The 10000-nt window shown below is 40.7% G+C and overlaps 1 protein-coding gene across 1 annotated transcript in view; it reads left to right on the top strand.

Annotated features, from left to right (window-relative positions):
- Positions 1 to 10000, top strand: part of LOC136828971 (chitin synthase chs-2-like) — a 101408-nt gene that overhangs the window by 20907 nt on the left and 70501 nt on the right. The window contains 1 exon segment of the mRNA XM_067087369.1: positions 5459 to 5563. Within this exon segment, the coding sequence (XP_066943470.1) occupies positions 5463 to 5563 (101 nt within the window). The 5' untranslated portion in view covers positions 5459 to 5462.

The raw sequence follows: 10000 nt of genomic DNA, 5'->3' as shown, positions 1-10000 counted from the left end.
GTTAAAAGTCAAGAGAACATCTCACCAACTTGAAAAGAACGGTTCCATCTGCGGCTTGCAAGTCCCTCCATCCCATGGTGACTCACCCCGCCCACACTAGCGCTCAGGGGCGCGCATGCACCCGCGCGAGGAGCATTTGTTTTTGGACCTCCACCCTCAAATGAAAAACCGCAATCATTAGTTTTAAAACGCGGTGCCTCCCTTTCGTGTGGAATGAAGATTCCAGAGATGCCTTCTCCACGTCTCTCAAAGAATAAGTGACCTGTTCTTTCGGTTTCTGCTGATTAAGTCCAGAGCGTTGCTTATCTGCGGATTTATTATTATAAGCGACCATTTTACTTGCGTCAAAACCTGCGAATGTTATTCTCTTTTAAATCTAGGGTACCAGTAATGCATACACATTTCCAGATATATTAATCTGTCTCTCATTTATAGAAGTATGTACGAAAATCCGACCATTTCTTTTTCCCAGCACTCAAGAATGTCAATGCCATACTCCTGGATGTAAAAGAAATCTCTCTCTCTTTCTCTCTCCTCTGAGCAGTCTCAAGGAGACCGGACTGACTACTGCGCCTGCATTTCTGACATTTCTTCCAACATTATTCGTGTGAGCTTAACCTTTGCTAGATCAGCAGCCTCTCATGACGTTTGAATTTTACGGTGCATCTGATCATGTTGCAATCCGCAGAGTTGCCCTACCGTGATGCAACTCGTGTGGTAATGTGTTTTTCGGTTCTAGGAAGCCAAAATGACCGGTTTGTTTGAACTTCTGTTCCAATGCCTCACCGGCGTTGTTTATTTGTTTACTTGGTTGCTTTACTTTCCGTTTTGCGTGATACTGTCTGTGGGGTGAGTCTGTTCTAAGCAAACAGCATGAAAGGAAGATTCATGACGTGTCGTTTCATACCGCTTGTAACTGATCAAGAAACAAATTTTCTATCGGTCATGGACCCTTGGCTGCCTTTGTGACCGATGTATCAAGTAATTTTTCACTTACATTACCAGGCGTGCGTAATTTTCATATATTTAATATTTGAGCTATCAGTCTGACCAGATTCTTAAAAAAAACCGAAGTCAACTAATTGATGAGCCGCGGGAATGAATGCCGTCAGTCTCAGGCAAAATGGGCATAAGGCGAACAAAGCACCATGTTGTTCTCTTTGTCCTGAAGTCACTATAAACTATCGCTCGCTCGCTTGTTATGTCCTTAGGGTTTTCCTGATGTTACCGAAGGCGCCCTTTCTCCCCTTGATGATAATATTCTTAGACGAGACTTACCCAGTTGCCATTCACCTTTATTATTTATTGAACCGCACACACGCAAAGCTCGGGTGTAAATCGATGTTTGTACTTGTTTTTTTGAGCCGAAGTGATACGAAAAAACACACAACAGACTCGTTTGTTTCTTCTTTTATAAGATGATAGATCAGTTGACGCCCACGTTCGATAGCCAGACATAATTCGGGATGAATGATGGTCATAAAATTTCATTCTTCATTTCGTAACAACTTGTTTCGCCACCGTATCATTACTCATAAAGATAACCGTTTGTTGTCCAGGAATATCTGTTTCACGTGTTACAAGATTTTTTTTTTTCCCGTGTGTGAACTCTTGAATGCTCATGTTGCGTTTATTTCAACCAGTTGTTCTAAAAAAAATGGATATCTTCAGGCCTAAAAGCAGTTGCAATATCGAAGTGTCCTCATCATTTGGCGTAGATGATAACTATTTTGCTGTGGTCGAATCACTCGTGAAATGTTTTAACCCTTTTTGGCGTTCAGGAGACCAAATCGGGCTAAATAAGTAAAACAGCCACACTGGGAATTTTTATTTTTAGGTAGTGCTAATTTTTTTCCATGAGATGGGTTAAAGAACTAATGGAACAAGGAAGAAATTTGGAAATTCTGGGAATTTAGATTAGTTTTTTTACGTGTGTAGCATCATGAAAGTTCAGATAAAGGCTAATGACAGGAGCGGATGTCGGAGAACTTGACGTCTTGTCGCTTCTTTGTGTCCCAGCGGAAGCCTTGAGGGGCGGCTGTTCCAGGTATCCATTCCAGTCCTGAAAATGTTTACATTTCCAGTGTTATGCGACAAGTAGCATCTCATTAGCCGCTGATCTTACCTTTTCCGTCTATTTTTTCTTCATTGCTCGCAACATTGCCACCAAAACGAAGCTCTCCAAAAAGGAAATGGAAGATCAGGTTCTCTCCTAAATCCTGACGGTGACTATTACCCACCGGACGGAATACCACCTCTGGAATGCGGGAGTAGTGTTCTTGCCTGTCCTGCAAAGAGCACAATCATTCCCCCTTATTCACCCAGCGTGATTACAAAGCATTCGCCTGCCAATTTGCCGGGAAATTCAGGCGCTAGTGACACAGGACTCACGTACGTAAAAACAAAAGAAATCCTAGGAAAAACCGTAGTACAAAACATAAAGGCGCAAGATTTACCGAGTCAATTAATGGCTGACTGCCTTCGGACGCTCCCATCAGAAGGCCTGGAAGGATCTAATTGGAGAACTATATAATCTTCACGAGCATAATGGCACTGTGATGTCCCTTACCTTCTTTGTTCCCTCTCACTCAACCAGGCCCTAGCCAACCTCCTCCCCCCTCCACCCTCCCCCGTCATTCAGTTCTTTTTACTTTCGTTCCTCGAGAGACTACTGTCATGGGAAGATGGCCTGTTCCATTCGTGAGTTTAGGACACAGGCTCCCCGTGCAGCAGTAGACTCCACGACTGCCTTAGGGGCAAAAGCCTTCGAGGGATGTAGCGATTATGACCTGCAGATGACATGTGGGAAGAAAAAAGACTAATAGGAAGACTGGAAGGAAGAGGAGGAGGAGGAGGAGGAGGAGGTGGTGGAAGATGTCATCAGAGGTCACTGCATAATGCTCCTACCTTGAAACTGTCAGGAGGAGGGTGGTGGTGGGAGGGAATCATTCTTCTTCGTCTGCCGTGATTTCTTCGTTTCCTTATGATCGTCGCTGATTTATTCTGGAAAATTTACGTTTCCCTGAATTGCATTGCTTTGTCGGCGCTAGTTCGTACTCCTTGGAGGTTTCTATAAATTTTTTTATAGGGAGGAACGTCTAACAAAATCTGTTTATTTTTATCAGTTCATTTACAACAGAAGAATTCATTCAGTTATTTGCAGTGTTAATTTGTATGGTTAATTCATCATTTTAGCTGTAACACAGTCACTGACCAATTATAGTAAAGTGGATCATGTATACATTTAGAATCTATGTTCATTGTATATCTGGTATACATGCAGCGGTATAAACGAGATAACGAATTCATTTAACATACAACGATCTGCCTCCGAATCTACAGCGGATATTCTCAGTATTTCCTCGGAGACAAATGATGAGAGTGTCCAGTCGAAATACGTAATAATAAGTCTGCAGAGCCAACAAGTAAGACTCCCGTATTGGTATATAAAGTGAAAGTGGTTTCTGGAGATGTTGAGCGGGAGGCATTTGCATTCACTTCTTCGTATCCATAAGAATCAGCGACGTGTAAAGCTTATCTGGCCTTCACTCTCAAACACTTTAGAAGCACTTTTGTGCTTGATGTTTATCGGATCTTTAGGTATGCAACGCGCCAGTGTAGTCATTGAGATCTTGCGTGGAATCCCATATCGCTGTGGTCATCACGGCAAAACGATTAAAAGTGTCATGTTGTAGTGAATCGTCTTAACTTTGAATTTTGGTCAAGAACTGACGTGATACTTAAAATGATAGTAAAAACTAATGCATATCTGATCACCAGGATAGGTAGAGGCGCGTGAAGAAGCTGGTTGTGAAATGGTGAAGCGAACGCAATGTTTAGCACCTGTGTCGTAAGACAACAACATTAGTGTTGCTCCGTGTTAGCTGAATTATTTAGTCATGGCATGATCACTTGCGCTGACATCGCTTACGATATACGATAATTTAAGTTTGAATTACGGCATTCCTCTTCGTTGCTCTCTGTTGAGGTTAGGGCCTCCTAGAGAGGGCTTCGAACTCGTCCACTGGTTAATTATGAAGTCTGTGATTCTTGCTCAGATTGTTATTTGTTGGCTGTTATACTTCTGTCTCCTCTTTTGTTTTCTGAACGTGTTGTTGCCTGAAGGCTTAATCACCACAGACCCCCATTCATCATTATCAAATGACGATTGTGTTTTCTTGAAGGGAATAAAAACGTGTAACAGTCTCAGGATATGGTCAGTTGTTACCAGACTTCATTTGATCGGAAATTCGCTGTTCGACGTGACATGGCTTTTTACGAACGCTGTACTTAGCACAAGGTCGATGACATTCGTGTTCCTCTAGAGCCTTTTCCTTTTCATCTTTTTATTGCGCTGTTGTTTTGTTGATAGGAATGGCCTTATCGAGTTTCTGCTTCCAGCCTCTATTTCTTTAAAATAAGGGTTGTATTCTAAGCCTTCTCCAGAGATCGTCGTGCAGTCGCTTCATTTATTCACCTGGAGTAAAAAATTGTGCGACGTTCGTAGATGACACTGAAAAACTAAACACGTAATTTCCATAAAATCCTGTAAAATTATATACTCCAGTGTCTGCCGTCGTCGCTTTGTCTTGTATAAGCAGTGCGAGTTGCTTTACAGTTCTGTGCTTGAGGAAATCAGGACTAGATTGGGGATGATTTGCAGACTGCATCATTAGTTCCCAAACTTAGACGGTATTTGGCAATGACCGTTATCTAAATTGTTGAGCGTGTGCGTGTTTTTTTTGTATGTGTATATTTATGTATGTATGTGTTAGAGAGATAGAAATGGATGATGAGTGTTGATAGGATTCTTGCATTGCTTTAGTTGCATAAATTCAAATAACAGTTACACCTTTATTTCTTCATTTGAAAAAAATGTCTGTGCGTGACGACATGGAAGTCAAACGAAAAAGTCATCGCTTAGCGTGAATTCGGGTAATAATTCTGAGGCGGCCAAAAATGCTCCGTTCAAATGAGATTTCACCTTATTTGGAATAATCTAATAATCATAGAGCATGGCAACTGCATTAAAAGGTCATGAATAGCTAGCCTATAATTCATATCTTGGCTAACAGTTTGATGTGATGCGATTCCGACTCAGATCAGAGTCAGCTGTCAGAATCACCTCGTCAAAATCGTACTCCCCAAAAGATGTTTTAAAAGAGCAAAGGCCACCGAATGACTTGCTCTATCCCAGCCAAAAGAAAACGAGAAAAGAGAGAGAAAAAAAAAAAAGAGGAAGAGGGATGGAAGGAAGGGGGCCTAACCAAGAGGGAAGAGGCAAACCTGCCTCTTGAAAGAAGAGGCGACGAGGGAAAGGCAGTAGTGGCCGGAGGAAAATTCCAAACCGTGAAGTCAGGGGATTTTCAGCTGAATCATTTTGTAACTTTTTCTGTCACGTCTGAGTCTCGTTATCGTTTTTCACCTTTGACTTACAGGTTTCTCTTTCTGATTCCAGCAGGATGCCGCCGCCGCCTATGCACCTGCCCCCCGGGGAGGACAGCGATGGAGAATTTTCGGACGATGAAAATACCCCCATCAATCAGGACATCTACGGAGGAAGGTAAGGGAGTGAAGGACCTCTGTTGTTAATACCCAGTGCTTTCGATATTAATCTCTCTCTCTCTCTCTCTCTCTCTCTCTCTCTCTCTCTCTCTCTCTCTCTCTCTCTCTCTCTCTCTCCTTTCCCCACAGATACATCAAAATCTCTTTCTCATAACACATGCATGAATGACTATATTCACAAACATTAAGCTACAAACGTCGCTTAGTACCAAATTCACTCGGAACAAACACCGAAGGGGAATCTTATGCAGACTTCCGAATCTTGAACGGACATCATACAAATGGCATCATCCCATATCTATACGGACATCCACCAACTCCACAGACATTCCGCGATGTCTTAATCATTTCCTGATATTTCCTCTTCCTCATGACATGCTTCGCCTGAAGTTCAAAGGTCACAGTGTTTTTGGTCTGTGTTTATCTTTCATGTATTCTTTAATTGGGACATTTTTATTGTCTGTTTGTCTTCGTGTTTTATTTGTTTAGACTGGAATTGTGTGTAGTCTGTCTGTTTAGTCGTGTAGTCAATCATTCATCAGAGAACAATTTTCGTTATTCTTTTGTTCAGTACTGTTTACCCAGAATTCTCCGGGAGTTTTCAGTGGGTTGTTTATCTAAAGGACGCATTCACACGTACATCCGTAAGACGTAGAATCATTATTCATTCTTTCCTAGGACGTCATTACAACAGCAGTAGTGGATCACTTACTGGAGACGAGAGGAAAGAAATGTCTTCTGATACACGCGCTTTAGTTTTATGAGGAAAGCAATTCTTGCATTTATTCCTTCAGTATTAAGACTCACCTTGAGTGTTGACTGTGCCACCCATCCGTATATCCGCAAACTTATGAATTTTATCATTTATAAAAGGATAATATCCACAGTCTGCTGAGGGTAATCATTTAGTACCATTATTTAGTATTTTAACTTACTTCTTTGCATAAAAAATGGAAAATCTTTACCAGATAGCCGTTGCTGAAGTAAGGCCTGCTCGGAAAACATATACTGGACGCCTTTTCTCTCCGTTAACTGAGCGATGGAAATTGCTTCACCTTTCATCTTTAGTCTATAACGACCGTAGATTACCGCAATCATTCTGTTCAAGCGTCCAGATCGAAGGACCTTCGGAAACATTAATCATCGCACAGGGGGAATAACCGTGAAATTTCAATTGTGTTTCAAGCATTACAGTGATTCCGGTATTTAAAACTTTATACTTTAGTTGCGCGGCCTGCCAACTCGTACCTACCTAACCTAACTGAGGGCGACGTAGCCTGTCCCGGTCGGCGACTGGCGGGAATCAAGTCGCTCAACTAAAGTTTTACCGTAGTTTTAACTTGTAAATGAACCACTGGAGTACTTCATAGAAACACTGAAGAGGCCGTTCAGTTCCTCCAATCAAATTGAGGCTTGAAATGCTGTAAGGTTGTTTGTAGGAAGTGTTAGTTCATTCATATCAGACAGGCGGCCGCGGGCAACTGTGCTACCAAGTCACGTTCTACTCTCATTTACTAATATACTACTCCAAGGAAGAAGCTGGTCCAGTGAAAAAGAAGACTGCGGATGATTCGTTTATATTGTAATACCGGAAGTTCATCCTATTCATATTCAAACGCTTGTAAGTATGATTATACCTTCTTATAAGCATGTTTCCGAGTTGTTTCTAAGGTCGTGAGGGTCACGTTTGGCTCAGGATCGTCAGTGAAATTATAACTCGATGTCTTCTATCGTTTTATATATAGCATTTTTCGTGACGTAGAGATATATATTTGTAATCACGAAATCGGGAAGTCCACCGACATATTTTCTTATACTGACTGATCTTGATTTTGGCAGTGGTGCCTTTCTCTGTGTCTACGTCGTCAATAATGAAAGTTGTAGCTATGTTTCTCTCACGTCTCCCTCCCTCATTTTTCTCTTAGGTCTGAGTTCGATGGCTTATACGTTAACATGCTAGTTTGTCATTGCCTCTGTATAAATCTATTCGACAATAAAGGCATAGGTACACGCTTGATATCTGACATGCGTCCCAGTGTAAGCGGATAAATTCGTACCCAAAAAGGATTTCGGCAGATTGCTCTTGATGTTTCCTTATTTCATGGTCATAAACCAAGATTAGATATTGGATATCAGGGTCTTGTCGGGAAAGAAGCGTCCTGTTTTTGACTCGCCTGACAATTATCCATTCATTTTTACGAAATCACATCCTCAGAGGTAATGAGAATTGGGGTTTCCATTTTTTCACGTCGTCCTTGTAAAAAAAAAAAAAAAAAAAAAAAAAAAAACGTTATGGTACAAGAAAAAATAAATAACTCATTTCCTTGGCAGCGTTAGAGTCACGGCGGCATATCTTACCGACGTTTTGATGTTTTTTCTGAAACATTAATTTTTTTTTTATTTCACTCAGAAGGCTTATCTAATTTTTGACAGACTGTAGACTTAGAGAGTAGCTGTGCCGTCCTCCAGATTACAGCCGGTCCTCATGTGCTTTAGATAAGGCGTTGCGTTTGTGAAAAAACAATACGTTCAAGCACATTGACATTGGAGACAGAGTTGAGTCGGCAAATGTCACTTTTGGGGTGTTCAATTTTGTACCTCATTACCCATCACAGCCTAACTTTGTATTCATAAGAAAATTATTATTATTATTATTATTATTATTATTATTATTATTATTATTATTATTATTATTATTATTATTGAGATATCCGTGATCGCTTTAAAACATAATCCCAAAACGCAGGCAACTTCAGTTCCTTTACTTAAAGCCAACCTGTTACCCTGCTTTCGTATAACATCCATTACAAACTTCGAATTAAAATGCTCCGTCATCTGCTTGCTACAAGCACCAGATGCATCAGGATCTATTTGGTGGGTCCTGGGCTACACATGATGGTTATGTAGTTCGCGTCTTGTTTACCGGAGCCCTAATTGACGAATGATTTATTTAATGACGAGTTTGGCCGCGTTCCGGTCAACGATTAAATCATGTGTTGCTTCTGGGTCACTTAATGATGATTGTTCCTGGCGCTGTTATTATTATTATTATTATTATTATTATTATTATTATTATTATTATTATTATTATTATTATTATGGGTCTTGTGGGTGATTGATAGAAATCGCGTGAATTTCATGAAATAATCTCTTTTTCAAATCCCAGACGAGGACAAAGTGAAAAGTTCAAAACTGTTTCATATTGTTTGGTTTTCTGTACAGCCCCCACAGGGATAATTCCCTCTCTGACGGGCCCTTGTACGTTTTCAAAATAAGGTGCTTCGTATATTTTATGATTGTTTTAAAGTGTTTTCTCGTCAGTATAGTAGCTCCTGCAGAATAGGAGAGTCTTTAGTTCTTTTTAAAATTTGCTCTCTTCTTATATTAAATTGCATAGAAGATTATTAGTCAAAGCCATGATCCGTATTATTTTTCACCTTTGGCACATATTCTTTATATACTGCGCACTTATTGCCATCATATGTTTTACACAATTTTTACATTTGAAGATGTTGCTAGCACATTCATTTGATTTGTGATTCTCATCACATCTGGGGCAAGCTTGGTCATTTCAACAGTTTGTTGCGCTGTGACCAAATTCCTGACATCTATAACATTCTCTGTCTTGACATAAGTAATGGATATGGTAGGCAGTTTAATGTAATGAGTTGCATTCTCACTTGGAAAGAGGCCTTATACCACCTAAGAACCGGAAGGTTAAGGCTTTCTGGAGCCAGTTCCTAAGGTGAAACGGGCGTGGGTGACAAATATTCCCAGCTGATTTTGTAATATTCTAATGCTTCTGTTGCTATAATACATCGTCGACCTTCAGTTCAGATAGTCTGAAGTGAAATGTAAACGGAGGCCTATTAAACCAATTTAGGCCCAGACGGAAACTCCATTACACTCATTTTCCTTCTCACGAAATGTCGGGTTTAGAATGTGCCCTGGGCCGTTGGAGTAGGTGGTTACGCAAAGGCTTTGCTGTAATCAAGGGCGCTGTTGTGTTATCTGCAGTGCCACACCTATGAGGCTTTGCTCTCTCTCTCTCTCTCTCTCTCTCTCTCTCTCTCTCTCTCTCTCTCTCTCTCTCTAAGGTAGACCCTACCCACCAGCCTGTGAATGTCGGCGGGCAAGGCGTGCCCAGGTCCCATGTCATGCCCCTTACTTTCAGAAGGTTCTTATCTAAGCTCCTCCCCAGTTCTGTAAGACGAAATTTCAACCTCATCATAAATATATAAATTTGGTGGAAAGAGGTAAAGAAGATTGATAAAAGCTTTTGTTGACGCTACACTTCTGCTTTCTTTAAAGCAGTGTTCAACAAACAAAAATCAAAATTTTGTACGTCCTGTTTATGTTTGTAGAAATAAAAAAAAAATTGCATGTGAACACCTGTAATTCACAAGTCAGTGGACTAAGATGATCACATGGTACA

This window comes from Macrobrachium rosenbergii, chromosome 43 (genome assembly GCF_040412425.1).
Source record: "Macrobrachium rosenbergii isolate ZJJX-2024 chromosome 43, ASM4041242v1, whole genome shotgun sequence".
Lineage (NCBI taxonomy): Eukaryota > Metazoa > Arthropoda > Malacostraca > Decapoda > Palaemonidae > Macrobrachium > Macrobrachium rosenbergii.
Note: the sequence above shows the minus strand (reverse complement) of the source record. Positions and strands in the feature narration are given on the sequence as shown.